Here is a 23,439-nt window from a genome sequence, read left to right as displayed (position 1 = left end):
AGCATTCTCCACTAAAGGATGTAGGGACTTCCACTGTCATGTGCCTGATACAAAGAGAGCATGTCACTTCTGTGATATTCATGTCAAAATGTATATACTGGGGCACCTGGGTCACTCAGTCACTTAAGTGTCTTGACTCTTGGTTTCTGTTCAGGTCACGATCTCAGCATCATGAGTTCAAGTGCCACATTAGGCTCCATCAGTGGGGAGTCTGCTTGAGATTCTCTCCCTCTCCCTCTGCCCCCATTTACACATTCTCTAAGATAAGTAAAATGTATTTGTAAAAAATGTATATCCTGGGAGCACCTGGGTGGCTCAGTTGGTTTAGCATCTGCCTTCAGCTCATGTCATGATCTCAGGGTCCTGGGATCGAGCCCCGCATCGGGCTCCTTGCCTGGCAGGGTGTCTTCTTCTTTCTCCCCCACTCCCTCTGCTTGTGTTCTGTCACTATCTCTGTCAAATAAATAAAATCTTTAAAAAAAAGAAGTATATCCTGAATCTAATAACGAAGCAACAGAAAAACCCCAAAAGAGGGACATCTAAAAAAATAACTGGCTTACTCTCAGGAATACCAAATTCATGAAAAACAAAGAAAACTTGAAAAAATCATGCAATTAATGCATTCCATGTATTAACAGTATGGGGGCAAAACACTTTTGAGAATCTGGGGTTCTCATTGATGAAATCATCTTATAAAAACAGCTCTAATACTAGTGAAAAGTACATACATATGTAGATGTAAATAATGTTTATACATATTTTCTGTTCTAAATAAACTGATTTTCTGAAAACAAGGACGTCTTCTTCCATAACTATAACCATTTGTTGATTTTTGAAATCAACAAAATCAAAGAAATTAGTGTTGAAACAGTTATCTAATATAAAAGGAAATTTTCTGTAAAGTGTCAGACAATATGTTACCCTTTGCAGGTCAGTCTCTGTCCCAACTACTCAGTTTTGCTTTGTGGTGTGAAAGCAGCTACAGACAATACACAAATACACAGGCATGGCTGTATTCCCATAAAACTCTCTTTACAAAAACAGCCAGTAGCCTGGTCCCAGCCAAAAGGCTGCAGTTTGCCAACCGCTGATGTAATTGATACAGTTTATTCAGATTTCATCAATTCCCAATGGTGTCTTATAATCTACTTTTATTACAGCACTGCACTGAGCTGTTGTGCCTCTTTAACGTCCTTTGATCTGGGACAATATTTTAAGCTTTTTCTTTCATCAAATTGACAGGGTTGCCTAAACCTTCAATTTGTAAATAAAATAAAATAAAAAATAAATAAAAGGGACACCTGGGTGGCTCAGTCAGTTAAGTGTCTGCCTTTGGCTCAGGTCATGATCCGAGAGTCCTGGGATCGAGCTCCACATCAGGGTCCTTGCTCAGTGCTTCTCCCTCTGCCTGCTGCTCCCCCTGACTGTGCTTTGACAAAGAAATAAAATCTTAAAAAAATATGCAAAACCTGGAATGTGTAATAGGATGAGGTGTGCCCGTAGTGCCAGCTCCTTCTCAGACAGTGGAACATATTTACAGTATGTTTATCCATTTGTTCAATCCTAGAACACTCACAAAATCTTGTCAGAATTGCTAACCTTTATTTTTGCAAAAAAGAAATCCAGTTGCTGGAGTTCAGCATATGTTTAAAGTTATTTTGTCTTGAACTTTAGGACAGTCTAAACAGTGTTGTTTAACACTTACCTTAGCTACATCCCTTATCTTCAGGGAAGTTATGTAATTTATTGAAAACAGAGTTTGGTTCATTCCCCCTTCCCACAATCATTTTATTTCTTCTTTGAGTACATGAAAGTCACATAATCCCCCAAGTCAGAACTGTACAAAAGGGAAGTGACAGCCCCCAGCCCCAGGTTTTGTTCTATCCTCCCCACCTCATTTCCTCCTATACACTGAAAGCAAATGATTTCATTATTCTGGCTTCCTTTCTGGTCCCTTTTTTCCCCAGTGATGAGCAAATACATGCATATTTTTTCTCTTACACAAAAAATAGCATACCCCAGGCATTTTTATGTCCCTCACCCAATAGTGTGTCCTGGAAATTGGCCTGTATGAGGACCTGCATTATTCTTTTATAGATGCGGAGGACTCCCTCACATGGATGTACACGTATAAGCATTTGGGTTATTCCCAGTATTTGCCAATAAAGAATAAGGCTATAATAAATAACCTTGTATATGTGCATTTTTTTTTGTGGGGTTGAATCTTCAGAATAAATTCCTAACAGCTGGCTTGTGGGGGATACAAAGCATATGTATTATGTGGTATATGTCATTCTTAGATGTTGCCAAACTCCTCTCTACACGGATGTCCCAACTTGCACTCCCACCCACAAAGCACAGCAGAATCAATTTCCTGTGTCTGGTGACAGAAAACACTGTACACTCTTGAGGTCCTGCCACTTCCGTGGCTCACAATCTCAAATTCACTTATTTTAAATTCCCACTTCTTTTATTATAACTGAAGTTGAACATCTTTTCATGTTTAAAAGTCACTTTGTAATTTTTGTGAATTATCTATTCATGTCCTTTGTCATTTTTTTTCTATTTTTTTAAATTCCCTCAATTATTTTTTAGATACTTTGAGAGAGAGAGCGAGCGAGTGTGAGCACAAGCTGGGGAGAGGAACAGAGGGAGAGGGAGATGCAGATTCCCTGCTGAGCAGAGAGCCTGATGTGGGACTCAATCCCAGGACCCTGAGATCATAACTGAGCCAAAGGGCAGACACTTAACCACTGAGCCACCCACGTGGCCCTAGTTCCCTCGATTTTTGAGAATTCCTTATATATAAATAATATTACCAGCCCTTTGTGTTGTAAATATTTTGTCAGCTGTCATGTCTTTTTATTTTATTTTTTTAAAATATTTTATTTATTTGACAGAGAGAAATCACAACTAGGCAGAGAGGCAGGCAGAGAGAGAGAAGGAAGCAGGCTTCCCGCAGAGCAGAGAGCCCCACGTGGGGCTCGATCCCAGGACTCTGGGATCATGACCTGAGCCGAAGGCAGAGGCTTTAACCCACTGAGCCACCCAGGCGCCCCTGTCAGGTCTTTTTAAAAAATGTTGATTGAGGGGGCGCCTGGGTGGCTCAGTGGGTTAAGCTGCTGCCTTCAGCTCAGGTCATGATCTCAGGGTCCTGGGATCGAGTCCCACATCGGGCTCCCCGCTCAGCGGAGAGCCTGCTTCCCTTCCTCTCTCTCTGCCTGCCTCTCTTGTGATTTCTCTCTGTCAAATAAATAAATAAATAAATAAATCTTAAAAAAAATGTTGATTGAGGTACAGAGGACATGTAGTGCTGTGTTTCAGGTGTGCAACACAGTGACTTGACAGTTCCATACATTACATGGTGCTCACCGGGATGAACGTGACCCCCGTCTGTCTCCACACGTCGTTACTGCAATATTATTGACCATATTACTTATGCTGTACTCTTCATCTCCAGGATTTATTTATAACTGGAAGCTTGCATTTTGGGGGGGGGGGGCGGTGGTGAGAAAGAGAAAAATAGAGAGCATGTGCACCACAGAGTGGTGGGGGAGGCGGAGAATCTTAAGTAGGTTCCATGACCAGCACAGAGCTCGACACAGGGCTTGATCTTACAACCCCAAGATCATGATCTGAGCCAAAATCAAGAGTCAGAGGCTTACCTGACAGCCACCCAGGCTTCTCTGGAAGTTTGCACTTCTTGGTTCCCTTCAGCTGTTGCACCCATCCCCTACTCCCATACCCCTCCCTTCTGGCAACCCGTTTGTTCTCTGTATTTACCTTCAGTTTCTGTTTCTGTTCAGGTGTCTTTATAATTTGCAGCACTTCTAAGTTGTCAAATTGGACATTTCAATAGCCTGAATTCTGAGACACAGAAGCTTTCCTTTGCCAAAGTTCTACTACCAGCCTGGTTTCATTCTTTTACATTAAGATCCCTGATCTACCTGGATGTTATTCTAAGTGGATTTATTTTTCCAAAGGCTAACCAGCTTCCCCAGAGCCATTTGTCTGAAAGTCCACCTTTCTCTCAGTGACCTGAGGTGCCATCTTTATCATACAGTAGGTATGTTTCCGTATGTATTCGAGTCTCTCATCTCTCCCGAATATCCCGCATCCGCTATTCATGCTCTGATGTGATGTTTTAACAAGAGGCTTTAGATTATGTTTCAACGTCTGATAGGGCTAGTGCCACCTCCCACCAACCCCGACGCCCCCACTGTAGGTGACTCTCAGTTAACTTTCATTTAAGATTTATAGATTTAGAATTATATATTCCTGTTGCCTCCTGCAGTGGGAAGAATAATGGTTCCCAAAGATGAGGATGTCTGAATCCCCGGAACCCGTGAATATGTTGTCACGTGAAAGGGAAATTAAGATCATCAGCCTTAAAATTAACAAGTCAGGAAATGACAGATGCTGGAGAGGATGTGGAGAAAGGGGAACCCTCCTCCACTGTTGGTGGGAATGCAAGCTGGTCCAACCACTCTGGAAAACAGCATGGAGGTTCCTCAAAATGTTGAAAATAGAACTACCCTATGACCCAGCAATTGCACTACTGGGTATTTACCCTAAAGATACAAACATAGTGATCCGAAGGGGCACGTGTACCCGAATGTTTATAGCAGCAATGTCTACAATAGCCAGACTATGGAAAGAACCTAGATGTCCATCAACAGATGAATGGATCAAGAAGATGTGGTATATATACACAATGGAATACTATGCAGCCATCAAAAGAAATGAAATCTTGCCATTTGCGACGACGTGGATGGAACTAGAGCGTATCATGCTTAGTGAAATAAGTCAATCGGAGAAAGACAACTATCATATGATCTCCCTGATATGAGGACATGGAGAAGCAACATGGGGGGGTAGGGGGATAGGAGAAGAGTAAATGAAACAAGATGGGATTGGGAGGGAGACAAACCATAAATGACTCTTAATCTCACAAAACAAACTGGGGGTTGCTGGGGGGAGGTGGGATTGGGAGAGGGGGAGCGGGCTATGGACATTGGGGAGGGGAGGCGAACCATAAGAGACTATGTACTCTGAAAAACAACCTGAGGATTTTGAAGGGTCAGGGGTGGGAGGTTGGGGCAACCTGAGGGTTTTGAAGGGTCAGGGGTGGGAGGTTGGGGTAACAGGTGGTGGGTAATGGGGAGGGCACGTTTTGCATGGAACACTGGGTGTTGTTCAAAAAGAATGAATACTGTTACACTGAAAAAATAAATAAAATGAAAAAAAAAAAAAAAGATCATCAGCCTTTCTTAAAATAGGGAGCTCATCCTGGATTTCCAGGTGGGGCCAACATAATCACAGGGGTCTTCCATGCGCATGGGGGAGGCAGCGGTGAGCCCCGGAGAGAGGGCAGTGTGAAAGAACCTGGCCCAAAGCTGCTGGTTTTGAAAATGGAGGCAAGGTCAGGAGCCAAGGTGTGCGGCTGGCCCGTGGAAGCTGGATGGGACAAGGAAACAGACTGCCCCTGAGCCTCCAGATGGGAAGGCAGCAGTCAGGCTTACACCTGCCAGCCAGACCCAGCTCAGACGCCTCGACTACAAATCACCAGTGTTGTTGGAAGCCATTATGTTAGTGGTAACTCAGGGCAGCAATAGGAAACTTTGTCCATAAAACGTGCTTCTCGCCTTCGAGTCCACTGTGTGGCATCAACAGAGCGGCACCTGCTTGCTTTTGGATGCTGTTTGCACCTATGTACCTTCTCCAACTTTTCTCCCGTCCAAGTACTAACCAGGCCCGACCCTGCTTAGCTTCCGAGATCAGATGAGATCGGGCGCGTTCAGGGTGGTATGGCCGTAGACTTCTCCAACTTTTCTTACCACACAAAGGCTGAAAGAGCGAGCGTGTCTTATAAATGGCAGTCAGGATTTTTTTTTTTCTTTCAACACTTAAAAAATGCCATTTTATTATCCTCTGGCTTTACCATTGCTTCTCTAAAGAGAAGTCTTCCCACCCCCTGGCCCACTACTCTCCCCCCCCCGCCCCCCCCTTGTCACCCTCCTTCATGCTTTTAATATGCTTGCTTTCATTTTCAGTAGTTTCCTAGGTGGTGTCAGGGTGTGGGAGGTTTGTTTTGTATTCAGCCTGTTTGGAGCTTTCTGAACCTATGGCTTGATTTCTTTCATTAGTCTTAGAAAGTTCTTGGCCAGTCCTTCCAAGTATTGTTTTCCTGCTTTACTTTCTATTTCTTGGATTTCTACTACACACATCATAGGCTTCTTTGCTGTTTTGTCTCCAAAACACTGTTTCCAGTAAGTTCCACTGTTTACTTTCTGTTTCTGCTAGAACATATTCTGCTGACCTGTCCTCCAGCAGCTTAACTGTTCTACTCAGGTTTCTGCTGACAGGCACCCCCACTCCCTGTCACCCTGCCTGTTAACTGGAGCCCAGCACAGCAAGACGGGAGGAAAACTAAGCTGTTTCCCAAAGGTTTTTTTCTTTGGACTTGGCCTCATTTCTTCCTACCTAAAGCAGCCGAAAAGTTCACCAGATGCTTTGAAGGGTAAGCAGCTGTGTGGGTCAGCCCTTTCAAATGCTCAAGTCCCCCAGGTGGTTGGCCCCCAGCAAGGGACCCAGCACCAACCAGAAACCACCTCCCGAAAGTTGCTGTACAAGGTCCCGTGTTCTCTGCTCACTCAAACACGCGACCCTCGGGCCTCCTCTCTTGAGCTCCTTGATGCCTGTAAGCAGATTTCTTCCCACGCGACGATCTCTTTGTAGTTCTTGGCACAACTGGCATCGGCCTCAGAGTACTTCTGCCCAGGAGCAAAGGTCTTCCTGTGCTCATTGCCAACTCTACCACCCTCAGATTCTTCTCAGCCCATTTATTCTTCAAGGAAACTTTTTTGTCCTGTTAAAATCCCCCACATCCTAGGTCTGACTGATTGCTTCTTGGTGGGGCTTTTAACTTGTTCACCAAATACCCACATTTCATGGAAATGGGCAGTTAAATCTACAGCCTTGGTTAAGGTCCCATTCATCTGGGGGAGGGGTTTGTTTTGACAAAAACTTTTGTGGTGGAAGCTACATGCTTACCATTCCATCCTGGCAAGCTCACTTGTTCCACTGTGAGTGATGTTAAGGACAGATGGATTCAGGTGCTTTCAGCTTACATGTAGATGGGCCATGTCTCTCAATCCCAGGAACACAGAGTGGCACTGGGAAGAGAGAAACAAGGAAAGAACTAGCAATCCATGCCACTGCAGACTGGTCACAGTGGGCAACCACAGCTCATTTTCACTGGGGTCTTTTTTTAGGAGTCAGGAAACCATCTTCTCAAGAAATGGAAGGCAGTGTTAATCCCTGGATCAGGCCTCCCTCTGTTGAAGGGCTGCTTGGGGCTGGCTCCCCCTTACCCAGGTTTGTGTGGGCAATCCCTGTGGCATGGAAAGAACAAGCCCCACAGCAAACACGGCAGACATAATTCAGTGCATCTATAACAGGGTGCCGTCAGGCTATACCCGTGTGCAACCTGCAGTCTAGGCAGGAGTCAGGGCACAGAGACAGGCTAATTTGATGCTCACTCTTGTTTTCTCAGCCCGTGGTCTCAGCAATCATTGATTCTTTCCTAGATCCTCGAGGAAATGTACTACGAAGTACAGATTTTCCATCTGCAGTAGGTAGAATCTTTCGAGAAAGAATTTTCTACCATCAGTTGTTTGATTACTTTGCAGGTTCAATTTTGTTATTTTGGACATCACTAGGACATCAATTCATTTATTCTGAAGATTGATAAGTAAATATGAGGGAGATGGAATCAAGCACATCCTGAATTTCCTGTACAATGGTGAGGTTATCTTAGTATTATAATTATGACCTTGGGGTTAAAAATAAAAACACATAGACAGACTTCTCATAAAATTTGTCTCATGTTTAACCGATGGGTGCTCCTTCAAGTTGGCTTTTATGAACTTCTCAAAGAACCCTACGAGACTGAAACATTCCTGAACCTGGGACATCTTGTACTGGGGATCAACCTGTACAATTATTTCCCCAGACTAGTGTACCTACTTTGAAAATAAGTTCTACTTCGAAAATAAGTTCTGATTCTGCTTAGTGAAGCTGGAGTTTGGAGAACATAATCTGGGCATTATTGGTTCTCACTAGTGCTGGGTTGTAATTATTCTAGGTCTTTTTGGTTGGACAGAACCAGGAACTATTTATACTTTAGAAAGAAAAATAAATCATTTAAGGCTTCTATGTGAAATTTAAGATTACTAGGTTCTAGTAAGATTACCTCATTTCTAAACTGTTTTATCCTAAAATATACTTTTAATAATAGTGATGATATCAAAGCATTTTTTTTCAAATTAGCCAAGAAACCATATTCAGTCGGCTGAGGTCTTTATGTCCGCAGTATATATCCCAGTGACAATGCAAAATCAAAATACTGCAATCGAGTCTCTTGAAATAATTACTGTTTCACTATGTGAAGTTCACTGACTGCCTCCTCCTTCCTCATAAAGAACGATTTTTACTAGTTTTTGGTTGATACTTCAACGGTTTTCCTGAAACACCAGCAAGCACATGTATCCACGGAACCCTTTTTTCCCCCTCGAAGTAATGGTCTAAACTCCTTCTGCTTCCTCTGGTTTCACTGTGGAGATCACATTGTCTCCGTTCAGAGCCCTCTCTCATACTCACACCTCCAGGAGCTGCATGGCACTGCACACTACCCACTGGGTCGTCACCTTGTCCCCTATTAATGAACATCTGGATTGATTTCAACCATGGATACAACCTGTACTTAATACCTGGAAGTTCAGTAACTGGCATCATCACTTTCCAGCTACTGATCCTCTTGATTCTTGAATTTCCATTTCCTCCACTGTAAAACAAGGGAGTTTTAACACTATGACTTATACAGTGGAGTTCAATAAAATATCAGTTTAAAAGATATTTCCACAACTGTTAACAATAACTGAAAAATGTATTTAAAATGAGCGAAAACATGAACCATGTAATCACCACCATAGACATCATTTCTATTTAATTAGGTAATTCATAGCTCGAGGGCAAGGACAAACTAGAATGTATCCACAGAAAGACTAGGAGAGTGAAGAAATGTCTAGAAACTACTGCAGATGAAACAGCTGATGCAATTAAATATTTATTGAACAAATGCAGAATAAATGAAGTGGGGGGGGGCTTTTAACCTGAAGATACAATGAATGCCTCCCAATATTTAGAGGGCATCACAAAACTGAAAGACTTGTTCAACATTTCTCCAAAAGGCAGAACTTGCACCAAAGGATAAACAGGAGCAATCAGTAGGCCGCGGGATAGCTGAACAAAGTGGATCACTTATTGTAATAGCTTCTCTGCCGGTAGAATGCATTCCACCCTAGGTTCCCCTTCTTCTGAAGGGAACATTATTACACTGAATACCTCACCTGAAGGTCTTAAATAGTTGCCTCTTCATGGCAAGCTCTCCACTGTCAGCAATGGATGTACTCACACTATCAGGAAGAAATCTGCAGTTCACAAATGGGTTTACTGAGGAAATGGTCTTCGGTTCCTCAGCTACACTTCAGCCTTCTATAGGAGTGATGTGCAGGAGGTGAGGAGAAAGGAGAGCATCTTCTCTGAAGGGGGTGCCTCAGAGTCCCCGGCAGCTCAGAGACTACCTCTGGGGACTGTCCCTCTCAAACCCCATGAACCGCTGTAATGAGCCAAGGGTGCAGAGGGGAGTGTGCGGTGCGCTGGGGCAGAGGGTCAAACAGCTGACAACCACTGACTACACGAAGCAGGAGAGCTGTACTTTGTACGTCACTAGGAAATATAAACTGCATAATACTGACGGGCTCCATCCAAACTGTCCAATATTACAAAAGGAGAATTGCTTCAACAACTATTCCGTATAGTGTTTAAGGACAAAATATATATAATATACTTTATATATGTATTTTATCACATACTCAGTAAGGAATGCTGAGGTGCTTCATCCGTCCAAGAAATTGAAAATAAAAATTTTACATTTCTTTATCTGTCAGTATACAGGATTCCAAAGGTGGATCTTGAACTCAGAATGATGTATCAGTTTTCGAGGAAAGCCACATAATCAGTCAGTCTGGCTAACTGCTGTTCGTTGGGGATCGGGGGCACTGGGGCAGGCTCTGCGTGTGACATGGAGAAAGAGACTAAAGTCAGACCCCTGGGGAATGGCGCATTAGCCTTGCTACCCTCACCCTCCAATGCCTGTTCATTTAACAAAAAGAAAACCTTCTTATTGACTTGGGACATTTTTGAAAAATAAGCAGAGAAATCTCAACTTTGATGAGTTTTCCTAAACTGGGAGGAAGGGCAAGTCTGGCTTTGCCTAAGTTTCCACATTAACTGCAAAATCTCTCTTGAGAGAGCACAGCTCTTGTTGGAAGGACACCTACCCACCTACCCATGTGACATGGAACTCAGGGAAGAATCACCCAGTACTGACCGTGTGTCAGGCACTGCTCTGTTAAATTGTCAGTGAACAAAAGGCCCCACAAAGAACCCCATCACCAAGGAATTTAGTTCTAGCTTTTAAATTAGCACATGTCAGCCTAGGGATGCCTTCTGAGTTACTGCTGGTGGGAAGGTCTATCACAGCTTCGCTACACGACACTAACAAGGCTCTGTGGCTGGGCCAGAAGGTGCCACGGCCTCAAGGGAAGCTCCAGAGGGGAACCCACAAGTTCTCCCTTTGTAACCAAACAGGTTATAAATAGCCAAGTACAGAATCTAACCTCTTCGTTGACAAGGTTAGAGCTAAGAAAAACCAAAACACGTGACAAAAAAGAAATAAAGAACAATGAAACACGTTTTAAGTGAACATATAAAAATACATACCTGATAAGGGAATAAACCGGTTAAAAGATGCATCCAGAGCCCCTGCAACTAAGTAAAATTAACAGCACAAATTATAGGAGTCATACTGAAGAACTTTCACACAGAACACTCATTTTTAACACAGTGGCACTTATGACCTTTTACTACTTGTCAAACAGTTAACAATTATTCTCTTTTATGACTACATGAGTTTTCTTATTACAGCACTTTTCTCTTAGCAGCTAAACTCACTAGGACCGTGTCTAACCACTTCCTGTACCTTCACAGGACAGAGCCCATCGAAATTTGAGTAATTCTTCACTGTGGGGTCAACAATGTCTAAACAACGGGAATTCAGAGCAGACTGGATTGAAGGAGGAGGGCTGACAGGTGTGGGCATTAAGCTCAGCTTGAAAGACCTGGCAAAAAAGCACATTCCTGCCAAGTAGGAGAAGAGACCTCCAAGCAGGAATGAGCATGGCTCACTTCAGAAAGAGGGCTGAGGGTCTGGGAATTCAGATGGACATGAGGACAGGTCAAATGATTTAAGTCAAAGAGCTTAATTTTGTGCAAGTTAAAGCCACTGAGATCTTATTTCAGAAAAGAGTGTACATATTTATAGTACAATGAGAAAAGGGGAGTATGTGAATAAGATTTATTTTTTAAAGGTAATGGTTTAGGTATTATGGGTAAACATGCTTAGAAATGGCTCCATAAATAAAAAGATGGGAGACTGAGGCTTAGCAAAAATTAAGTTATAGTAAGGATTACGAAAAACCCACATAAAATAAGTTTTTACACAAGGATGATGAAAAACCCATATAAAGGAAAAACCATAATAAATATTATGAAAAACCCATATAAAATAGTTTCCTACACAAGAAATACATTTAAAAAAAATTAAGGTACAACTAGGTGATCTTTAAAATCCTTTCTACTGTGTCTATCATTCCATATCTATATTTACCCTGAGTAACTTTCAATTTGCTAGTATAGCAGAACCTTCTTACCAAAGACTCAAAGGCATGCGGAAGAGCCTGAAGCGGGCTTAGAAGAGGTCAGTGGTGCATACATGGACAAAGAGCTCCACCTACCTGGCTTTTTGGGCATAACCATTCTTGTGGTGGAGTCGGCTTGCCATCCTTGTTCTAATATACCTAAGAAATGTGTAGTTAACACACAAATGAGAAATAACCAAAAAACTCCTATAGTTTTCATTTACAAGACCCCAAATCTGTCAATGACACTACTTGTATGGAAGATTGACAAGTGCAGGTTACCCTATAATGTGTATTTTTTCTAGAAAAGTAGATTATAGATAGCGCTCTCAGGTGAACTTACTTTTGAAACATTTCTGAAACACGTATCAAAGCCATTTTTCTCTCTCAGGCTGAAAGAACCCCTAGCAGATAAGCTGTCTTCTGTAAAGTGTACATTATGGTATTAATCTAGTTAGTATGACTAAAACAACACCCATGTCCCTAAAGAGGACGTACATGACACTGCCTGCACTTGCTCTATCAGTATTGACAGAGCTGATCCCACTGACAAGAACAACCGCTCACACATGCAGAGTCCTGGCCAGCAGGCACTGTTCCACAGCGATCATTTCAGGGCACCATCACACTACTCTATAAAGGACACAGGACCATCACCTAACTGATGTGGAAAATGGAGTTGGGAGAATTCCAGTGACACGTCCTCGATCATGAAGTTAGTGTGGGGGTTGGGTAGAGGAGTCCCACCCAGGCAGTCATTTAAGAATATGGCTCAGGGGATGTTATCTATTATGTAATAAACTGTGGATCAATGTCAAGATGATTTAAAACAAATGTCTGTTGAGTAACCAACAGTACTGATTTACTCCAGGAATTTTCATTAACCTGCCTACTATGCATCTAAAATTGTGGTAGGCTTGGGAAACTGAGGAACAAGATGTGGTCTTTACAGGGTTCCTATTTCAGTCAGAGAATCAAAAATGCCAATGATGGTGTAACACTGCTATGAGGCACAGACGATGTTCTACAGCAATTAACTGAGGGGAGGAGCTAGTCTGGGCATCACCTGAGGAATGACAATGCAAGAGCACGACTGGAGACCAGTAGGTAAGAAGAGTTACTGGGAAGAGAAGTTACTTCTGTTAACAAGAAAACCACAGGTCCCAATATCAAGAATATCAAGGAAAACACACGGGCTGAAAAGGGACGGGGGAGGAGACTGCCTTTATTAAGTATGGGGGAAATGAGGATTTCCACATGTGAGGCATGAGGTCAATTAAGATTTTCGTTAAAAAATACATTTATCGGGTGCCTGGGTGGCTCAGTGGTTTAAGCCTCTGCCTTCTGCTCAGGTCGTGATCTCAGGGTCCTGGGGTCGAGTCCCACATCGGGCTCTCTGCTCAGCAGAGAGCCTGCTTCCCTCTCTCTCTCTGCCTGCCTCTCTCCCTACTTGTGATTTCTCTCTGTGTGTGTCAAATAAATAGATAAAATCTTTAAAAAAAAATACATTTATCAATATGTTGATTTTCAGAAGAAAAGGAGTAATTTAAAGAAGTTACGAAGTTTAAACTCCCAGTCATGAATATAATGCTACTCATCTGGCATACTTACAAAAGCAACTAGTTTGTATATCCTTTACTTCCTTGCTGCTCTCATTTCCCACTGCTTGTAAGACCGGGTGCATTCAGAGCTGCATGGGGCTGTCTCAAGGACCTTCCCCCGCCCCCTCAGTGTCCCTGACTTTCAGTAACTCTGTTCCCACCACATCCCTCCCTGCTCCACCCACTCCCGGTCAACAGCAGCTCTGAGTCCCTTTGCTGGGCATCATGTTGGGAAGGCACCCCACCATTTCAAAGGCCCACTGTTAATTTAAGTCTTCATCAGAGTTCTTAGAAGTAAAAATAGAAAATACTCAGGGATCAGGCCTGGGAACAGGATAAAAAATGACTACAGGAACATCAAAGAGGTTCCAATAAAGAAAGAGCTAGAATGATTACATGCAACAAACCTCACAGACCTAGCCAAATGTTAACTTCATAAAAATGGCAAAGTACTCCTTTGCAAAACTCATGTTCTAAGATATCATTAAAGCCTCTGGCAAAAAGTGCTTTAAAGTAAACGAGGAACTGAATCTCTTATCCACACGCAGAAATCTGAGAAGTTTTTCTTGGAACTCATTTGGTGGCAAAAGCAGTTATGAGGCCCTGTTAGGTGTGGATCGGATGTCTCCTCATACCATCGGGCGGACACTCATATCGGCTGCTGTAGGGCAACTGCTGGGCCTGACAACAGCCTGGTTCCCAGCCCAGCCCTGCCGGGGGTATGGTGCCAGGCAGGTTCCATATCCCCTTTCCAGGGAACAGTGCCTGAATTCCCAAACCAACCTGTTCCAACAATGTACACTTCCACTTTTGTTGAAAGTAAACAGCGAGCCCAAATTACCTTTCACAGCCTCTTCCACAGGGAGCCCGACAAAGGCTGCGAAGTCATCAGCGATGATGGAGGTATAGGCTTGTGAGACCAGGGCGAAGGCTCTTCTCCTCGTTGCATCTGTGGTGGGAGTGGAGGGGTGGCAGACAGTGAACCAAGAGAGCTGGCATTTTTAACACACAATTAAGTTACAAGATTGTCCTTGTCCAAATTTTATAAGACTAGGTCGACCCACAGGTTTCTATGCTCACAGATACAGACACACGTGCCTGGCATGAAAGAGGTGCTCAGATATTGTCGAATAAACAATCAATTCCTTGTACTTCCTCTCAGACAGCAAGTCTCTCTTGGAGGACAATGAAATATACAAAGAAGGAGAAAAAGTTAATTTACATAAGACCAAAACTCTAAGAAAATTTCATTAAAATATATTTATGCACTTAGTATGTAATTTTTAAAATTTCTTTTTTAATCCAACTTACAAACACTGGATTGAACGGAGCAGAAATGATCTACTTCAGTAATCAGTTGTCCTTTCTGAGGAGGGTCTCTAATCTAAGATCACACCTAGGAACTGCAGAACAAACCTTGAAACTAGAGCACTCTTCTGTTAAGAAAACCACGGGTCCCAAATACCAAGTCAGCAAACTGGGAATTAATACATAACAGTTTCAACCTCCCCTAGAAAATACAGTCGTAAGAGGTCAGTCGGGAATCTCCTGATCCTGTGGAAGGGGTAATCTATCACCTGGGCCCCCTTCCATCCCCACAAAAAGGGAGAAGACTCCCCACTCTACCTTTAAGGGAAGGTGACCTGGCCTGAAACATTTCTTCCTTTTCTTTTGCAATAACACCCCTGCCCCACATTCTTTCCTATGAAAACCTGACATTATGTACAACTCCTCAGAGCTCCCATCTACTTGCTGGATGGGATGCTGCCCAATTCATGGACTGCTTAATAAAGCCAATTAGTTCTCCAGATTTACTCAGTTGAAGTTTTGTTAACACTAACTTTTGAAGCTGCTCTGAACTCTTGACTTAATTTGAGTTCAAATCCTGAATAAGCCTAACGGTGGGGGGGGGGGTGCTGCTGCAAACAATTCCAGCAACAAAACCTCCCTAGAGATGACATGTGGGATTTCCCCAGGCTTACATTCCCACACTGACTATTCCAGAAATGAGGAAGAGACAGTAAGTCAAGGGTAGGAACTGAGGTCCAACTAGCCTGTTTTCCTGCCCACTACTCTTTCAGGAACATAAGGGCTCCTCCATCTGGCTATCAGCATGCTTAAAAATATTCTGGATTTTACTTTCCACATTCAATAGGCCAGTGTTTTTGTACAATACAGCCCCATGCTGAAAACCCTCTCTGCATTCCTGGGACACTGTCTGACAACTGCACCCAGCTCCTTAGGCACCCTTTGCTCCCAGTTAGGCCCCTGGCCCTCAGACAAGCCTCACTCACACTTTCTCATCTCTATGCTTTGCGTTTATGCTGTTGTGTGGTGTCTGCTCTCTAAGACTCCTAGGTCTGTTTACAAACTCCTCTTGCAGAATCGAGGTTCACTGCCATCTCTGGCCTTCTCTAAATTCACAGCACTGTTTACACTACCTGTTGAACAAGCATGCTTCCACCACCTACAACACACTGCCCCACCCTTCCCCACTCCCCTCACCTCAATGATCCCTAAACTTCTCTATCGGAGAAAGACTGTCCTCTGTATCTTTATACCCCCATCCCCACAAAGAGCCCAGCCTCTCTAAGGAAGTATGTGCTGAAGACATGCTTGTTGACAGTATCACAGGACATAGCCTTTGGCTTTGTTCCCTCATATTTCTTAAAGATCACTGACATTCCATTGCATTTCTCCACTGCTCAGAGCCTGATGTCCTCGCCAGCTTCCGCTCAGCCAGCACTGCTCCTCCTCCTAAGCCCTCAGTCAACTCCTTCCTTCTTCCTAAGGACTGCTCAGCTCATGACTTTACATTGCACTTGAAAACATTTTAGCAGTAAGGAAACTTTCCCTTACTGAAAGCCATGGGCACTCAATGAGAAAGAACCAAGAGCAACAATGGAAAAGGAAATCCAAGTGTGCACCAACAACTATACCCATTTGGCAAACCTACCGTATTTTAAAAATATTAACTTGAGTTCAAGCACTCTGGTCAGATTTTTAGAATTGAGAGGAGGTGGGGAGTAGTAGAAGAGAATGAATGGAATGAACAGAAGAGACACACAGATGGAGAGGAGAGAGACAGAGAGGCAGGCCTGGCACACGGAATAGAAGCAAGCACACAGGGAGACAGAAGTGGGTGGGCAGAGGAAGCAAAAACACAGGTTGAGAGTGTTCCAAAGGGTCAGTGAAAGGCCAGGAAACTGGGGCTGTTTTTAACTACTCAGGGACATTCTAGTCACTTTGTTACCCGTAAGAACTCTGAAATGTGTCAGTTCATGAGGGCATGCATTAGGATGGCAAGCTGGAAAGGGGAATCAACTGAGCCAGCACTGATATCTGTGGCAGTTCATCACGGGACAAAGTCCTGGGGAGATCCTAAAAGAATGCTCACTCTGTTGTGTAAGAAGTATCTAACCATGCTTACTGTCTACCAGGAGCTGCTGGTGCTACTGCTGGAGACAGAGGGCAGGTGAGCTGGCTGCCATGCACTTTCTAACCCACCTCTGCCCTTCTACTCCAGGGAGTCTGGACCCTACCACCCGTGGCACCTGCACCTTCCTGCCTGGTGAGTGGGTCCATGGGTTGTATGAATGCACTTCCTCTGCGCCCTCCCTGCCTGGCTCTAGATGATTCACAGCTCCTGGGGGTAGCTGCTTATGTGACCTCAGTAGCGTGGGTCCCTCGCCTCCTCCCTTTGGGTCTCGAATGAGAATGGCGACTGTCCACAGCCAGACCCTGGGTGCTGTCGGGCCCTGCTGGCTGCCTTTAGAAACAGCTCTTTCACTAGCCTCTCTTCACTTAAGCCATTTACAATTTTCTGGTAGGACTGTCACTAATTCAGAATAGAAAAGAAAAAGATCTGAGAATGTGATTGTTCTTAAGACAATCTAGAAAACTAAAAACTTGTAATATGTCAAAAGGGAAAGTATCAAATTTAGCAGTAATTCAACTCTACTGTAAGACTCCCTTTATCAGGCTTCATCTTATGGAGGGAAATGCAGTACCATTTGTGAATCTGGGAATTTGCAAAATTCTCAGGATACAGTCACAAATACCACAGGTGAACGATGAATGCTTATACATATTAATTGATTAATTAAGCATATCTAAGTGCTTATACATATTAATTCATTTCTAATAACCCAAGGAAAATACTACTTAATGATCTCACTTTACAAATGAGAAAAATGAGGTACAGAAGGTTCACTTGAGTGGCAGAACCAGGACGTGAACTCCACAAGTATGGTTTCAGAGACCAAACTCCCCCATTTTGTGTTCCACCGCCTTCCAGAGGCCGGCTGGACTGCCTTCAAAGAAGTACTGAATCTAACGGAGCTGGTGGCAGAGGCAGTCCCGGGAGGAAACAGGCTATAACCACTAAGGCACACAGGGAATATCTGCTGCGTGCATCAGGAGATCTGAGCCCTGGTCCTGCCAATGACCCTGCTGTACAGCGCTTGGAAATGGCCCGGGGCCTGTGCCCTCATACCACAATCCTAAGACTGAACCAGATACTACAAAAACCCACCACCACACTCTTTTCTCCTCTGGACTTATGTGAAGAGGTTAAGGTGGTTTCCTGTGGGAATATCTGAAACTGCCCCTCTTATACCTGAGCAAACTTATACTACACTCCTCCCTCCCTTCCCACCCACCAGGGGCCTGCACTTCTGCTCACTTCCTTTGTATTTAAAGTAAGTGCCTCCTGTTGTGTTCCTTACATTGTTGTTTTATGCTGCCACAACTTTACCATCCCATGAGAAATTAGGTACATCTGAGAAGCAACCTTCACCTTCTGTTCCCCTCAAAAGATGATACCCTTGCCAGAATAATGAGCAGTTACTCAACAATTCCTGCTCACTGACCCCTCCAGAGCAGGAAGGCAGACAGTCAAGGCAGGGAGGCAGACAGCCAATGCAGGTATTAGCAGCAACTAGGTAACAGTAAGAAATAAGAAACTGAACAACATAAAAAGACACTGAACAATATAAAAAGAGGTCACTATATGAATTTATAAAAAAGAGTGAATCAGCAAATGTCAGGGTCAGGAGAAACAGAGAGAGAGAGACACTGGCAGTGTCCAGTTTCATCGTGGGATCAGCACTATGTCACACAGGCTTGGGTTCCTTCAGAGCAATTAAAAAACATCTGAGCATCTGTGTACTGAATTGACTAGTTACAAATCCAGAAGCTGGAGACAACCCCTGTCAAAGCTTGAAGTCAAGACTCCAAAGTACAGTTTCTACTTTCAAATACACAGGGTTTAAAATCTTCACCACCCCATACCTTGAGCTTATTAGAATATTACAAGATTTCATTTTAGTAGCAAAAAATCCTTTTACTGTCAAGAGCAATTTCAATCTAGAGCTAGAGACAATGAAGCCCTTAGCTGGTGAAACAACCTCAAGCAAGATGAAATGAAGAGGTCTGGTCATAGCAAATCCTCACAGGTGAAAAGAAGAAGTATGATTATAGCAAATCCTTAAAAAAGAGTTTTGAAAGCTGCCCAATTCACACTTTCAGCAGAAAATCTCTATTTTTTCACACACATCATTGACGTACTTCAACATCGCAGCACTCAGAGAACAGGTCTAATTTTACTCTAAACCACGAAGAAACACTACCTCTAAGTGCTTCCATGATTGGCTGGACCGTCTCAGACCACTGGTGTGCGTTGATGGTCGTATAGATCCCAGGGAAATCTCTCTGCCAGATTCTTTGTCCTACTGACCAAATTCCCCCAAGTTCAGAATTTGCCTGCAATAAACATCACTGCCTTTGAGGATGGTCACTGCACAGATTTACCAACAACTGTATCTTAAAACATAAATTCAACATTTCTCTTAAGAGTTATTATTGCTTCTTCAGCCCAATCACTATCAAAAAGGTTTTTAAATGCTGTGGACAGTAATGCAAAATTTATTTATATGGCTTATATAAATTTTTATTATAACAGAAAATTAAAGCATAAAACAATTGTCGAAAAATATTTCAGAATTAAGTCTGAAAAATAATTTTCTTAAAACACTGTTTTTAAGAATATTGTATTTGTATTTCATGTATACATACATGTGATAAACGTTACATAGACTAATCATATATATGTGCATGTAAAATAGACATGTTTTGGGGGCAAAAGTAATAGCAAAATGACTAAAATAAAGACTGTCAATCTAAGATGTCACACACTGTAGCCTTTCCCAGGAGAGAATTCCCACTAACATCACTGAAACTATGAGAGTAATTTATAGTTCTTTATTTTAAGTCAACAAAGCTGGAGGAACATTCCAATATTATTTAATCGGACATCTGGAGAAGAAAAGAGAATAAAAATACTAAAATGAACTGCTGCTAAATATCAATAAAGAACAGAAGAATTCAAGTGAATTCTTCGTAATATTCAGTGAGTGTTTTAAAAATTCACTTTGCATTTATGCTAGAAACAGGGAATCCCATGAAATTAAAAATGTATTTCATTACACTTTGGAAGAAACTTTTAAGACATTATTTCATCTAATCTCCTATCCAAACTAAGAAATCTAAAATCCTAATTAGTAAAAATAATCTTAAAGCTGTTAAAATCATTTTTCGGATATTCTTGGGAATAATACCGATTTCAAAGTAAATACCATTACTGCATAAATCAGTTAAAAAAGCAAAACAAAACACAAACCAAACCTTTATTAAAAGGTCTCAGCTGTTTGCTGGGCAAAGTGACACAAGAAGTGTCTTAATAAATGTCATCAGTAGAAGCTAAACACAGATTTCTTTACCATCCAAGGGAAATTGAATTTCTGATTAGAGGAATTTGTAGATCTGCTCTTAAACTTTAATACCAGTTTAGTATCTATTTCTGTGAACCAAGGGGGAAAGAAAACAGAAACTTTAAAAACTTTAGAAGGTTGCCATTTAAATGAATGCTGTTACTACATTCAAGTAGTATGATATTTTGACAAATACTTACAGATTTTATAGCAGGTGGTATCCGTTTCCAAAGATATCTTGCATTATTCCTAATTTACATCCCCCCAAGAAAAAAATAAGTAATTAAAAAAAAATCACCTCAGTAAATGTTTAACATTCTAGATCTCACTGCAAACACACAGAACTATATTTTAAAATACTCACTATTTTTTATAGAGTGAAATTTAGTTTTATACTATTTTGTCCAGGGGAACTAAGAGTAACTTTCCAGATAAAAAGACATAAAATATTTTCACCAAAGTAATATTCTGTCAACTTCAGTGAATTTTTAATTAACGACCTAGATCTTAAATTAAGGTAATGACACACTAAAAACACAAACACTTAAGTAGGTAATTTCTTCATATATAAAAATAAACAAATTTCTATTCAAGGCTCTGGAATTCCCTGACAATATATGTGATACACAGTGCTTTTCTCCTTATCATGCACCCTTTGACCAATGAATGCAGAGCCACCAAAACTTCAACGCAGTTTTTAAGAGTTTGAAAACTTGAAACTACAACAAACATACAATGATCAGGATTACAAAAATGAAACCGTCAGCTCGTATGATGTATGTCTCACAGGAACTGCAGGTTAGTTTTTTAAAAGATAGGAAACAAAAAGTTTGAAGAGAATCTGCCAACGACATTTAACAGTAATCACTGATGGTTTGTAGCACAAGGGACTCCTGAATGTTTATGCTTTCTGACTTTTCTTCAATGAACACGAATTAGGAATAAGTAAAAAAACACCATCTTTCAAAAAATCTCATGTGTTGTTAATTAAATTTCTCTTAGTTTTCTCAATCTTCCCTTTCAGTTTCTCTTGATCTACTGAGTACATATGAAATTAAGTAAACAGAGACCATATGAAAGCTTTATAAAGACAAAAAAGGTCAACAGGATTAAAGGAATTTATTGACACTGTAGTTTCTCATAACAAGTTAAAATGTGTGGGTGCCTGGGGGGCTCAGTCGGTTAAGAAACTGCCTTCAGCTCAGGTCATGATCCCAGGGTCCTTGGATCAAGCCCCACATCAGGCTCCCTGCTTCTCCCTCTGACCTTCCCCCTTATGAAATGCTCTCTCTCTCATTCTCGCTCTCAAATAAATCAATAAATAGAATCTTAAAAAAAACACATTAAAATGTGTATTTAGAGAAAATATATAAAATAAGTGTATCTTTTAAAAAAATTTTTTATATAAACATATAATGTATTTTTATCCCCAGGGGTACAGGTCTGTGAATCGCCAGGTTTACATACTTCACAGCACTCACCATAGCACATACTCTCCCCAATGTCCGTAACCCCACCCCCCCTCTCGAACCCCCTCCCCCCAGCAACCCTCAGTTTGTAAAACAAGTGTATCTTAAAAACACTTGGACTAATCACAGTTTAAGTCATAATTCAATATATGAAATAGGTGTATTAAGTATTACAATAGAAGATACAGCTCCTTGCACATTATGTTTTAATGATGTCTTCCCAACGCAGGAGTTATTTCTATACAATCCCGATGAAGTTGTTGCTCTTGGCTTCAGGTAGAAGATACTTACATGTCATTGTGGAGCAGATACAACGCTAACAGCTGACCATACACTGGGGGAGTAGCAATTCCTCCAGGAGCCTATAAGGTCAAAACAAAAAAAAAAACCCTTACTTATATCTATATTTGAAAAAAAAAAAACAACTTTCCCAGTTCTCAAATCCTTAAATGGGCTTACTGGCTCAGTGGGTTAAAGCCTCTGCCTTCGGCTCAGGTCATGATCCCAGGTTCCTGGGATGGAGCCCCGCATCGGGCTCTCTGCTCAGCAGAGAGCCTGCTTCCCTTCCTCTCTCTCTCTGCCTGCCTCTCTGCCTACTTGTGATCTCTGTCAAATAAATAAATAAAAATCTTAAAAAAAAAAGAAACAAACCTTTCCAACAAATACTGAAAGCACTATGATTCTGCCCAATGTATCAAGTATGCTGACTAGCTAAATAATGAGTGATGAACAGAAAAAAAAAAAAAAATCACAGCCAGTGTTACAAAGACACTTCTCTCTTCATTCAAATTTGATTCATTCAGAAAAGATCTATTAAGTGTCTATTAATGAGCTGCTGCTTCTGACTGTTGTCTCCTTCAGTTAATTAATTTTTCATACTAATGTTACACATGCTTTTCCAGTGTCTTTCTAAGGAAAAAACCTCAATTAACTTTTAACAGCTGCATGATATAACTTTCCCCAGTCTTATACAAGAGGGAACGGTAAGCTTAGGTGGTAATATGAGACTAAGGACTTTCTTGAGTTGATAAAAGGTTACTCCTTCTTTGGTCTGTGTGTATGCCTGCACAAATGTCTTTAATAAAATCCACATTCCCCTGCCTCCCACCACATGGGGAGGAAAGATGTCCAGTCTAATTAACACAGGAAACATACTGGAGGATGTCAGGAGCAAAGATGTCCAGGGTTTTCAGACTCACTAGCTGAGAACAAACAACAAAAGGCTCCCAGCGAGCTTGGGGAAACGAGGCCCAGACCCGCAGCCCTCGGAGCGGACCCCGGCGTCCCAGGATCCCCACGCCCAGCTCCCGCGCCCATCGCGAGCCTCGCGGGCCCTGTTACCCTGGTGACTGGCACCGCCCCGGGGCCGCGGAGGACCCCGCGGTTTCTCCCTGCGGGACGCGAACGGCTACCTCGAGCTCCTGGTTCTCGCACTGATCCAGCAACTTTTTGAAACTAAAGGCACTTTCAGCCATCACCGCCACTGGCATCTTCCCGGCCGGTCCCGCCGCGGTACCCTCACAGAAGTAATCCCCACACTGTCCCTCGGGCCGTCGCGCCCGCAATGACGTACAAGGCGGCCGTCGCCGTCAAGCGCTCCGGCGCAAGTGCGCCGTCGGTTCCGGCGCGTCGTCGGACGCCGCTCCGCACAGGAAAGGGGGCGCTGCCGCTCTGGCCCGCACTCTCGGTGCTCTGGAGGACCCGCCCAGCCTCGCGGGAAGCGGCTTCCGGAGCTCGAGGCCAGAACAGGGAAGGGAGGGGTGTGCGCAGATTCCCG

General features: G+C 42.6%; 1 protein-coding gene across 1 annotated transcript; it reads right to left on the bottom strand.

Moving 5' to 3' along the window:
- Positions 1-8,990: 8,990 nt before the first annotated feature.
- COPS8 (COP9 signalosome subunit 8) lies at positions 8,991-23,238 on the bottom strand. Its single transcript, XM_046019847.1, has 8 exons — positions 23,075-23,238; positions 21,954-22,024; positions 20,394-20,442; positions 19,054-19,186; positions 14,265-14,372; positions 11,919-11,981; positions 10,846-10,893; positions 8,991-10,133 (listed from the first exon to the last, which is right to left on the bottom strand). Exons 1-8 carry the CDS (start codon positions 23,150-23,152, stop codon positions 10,054-10,056), a joined length of 630 nt encoding a protein of 209 aa, XP_045875803.1. The 5' UTR covers positions 23,153-23,238; the 3' UTR covers positions 8,991-10,053.
- Between the last annotated feature and the right edge of the window lie 201 nt (positions 23,239-23,439).

Source organism: Meles meles, chromosome 9 (assembly GCF_922984935.1).
Source record: "Meles meles chromosome 9, mMelMel3.1 paternal haplotype, whole genome shotgun sequence".
Taxonomy (NCBI): domain Eukaryota; kingdom Metazoa; phylum Chordata; class Mammalia; order Carnivora; family Mustelidae; genus Meles; species Meles meles.
Note: the sequence above shows the minus strand (reverse complement) of the source record. Positions and strands in the feature narration are given on the sequence as shown.

What these genes read in the sequence shown, in the direction of transcription:
- COPS8 (XM_046019847.1), bottom strand. Translation starts at nt 23,152, where the DNA reads ATGCCAGTGGCGGTGATGGCTGAAAGTGCCTTTAGTTTCAAAAAGTTG. An exon ending in TACCACCTGCTATAAAATCT is followed by an intron (nt 19,187 to 20,393) that starts GTAAGTATTTGT and finishes TGTTTATTGCAG; the next exon opens with GCAAATTCTGAACTTGGGGG. An exon ending in TGTGGAAGAGGCTGTGAAAG is followed by an intron (nt 11,982 to 14,264) that starts GTAATTTGGGCT and finishes CACATTTCTTAG; the next exon opens with GTATATTAGAACAAGGATGG.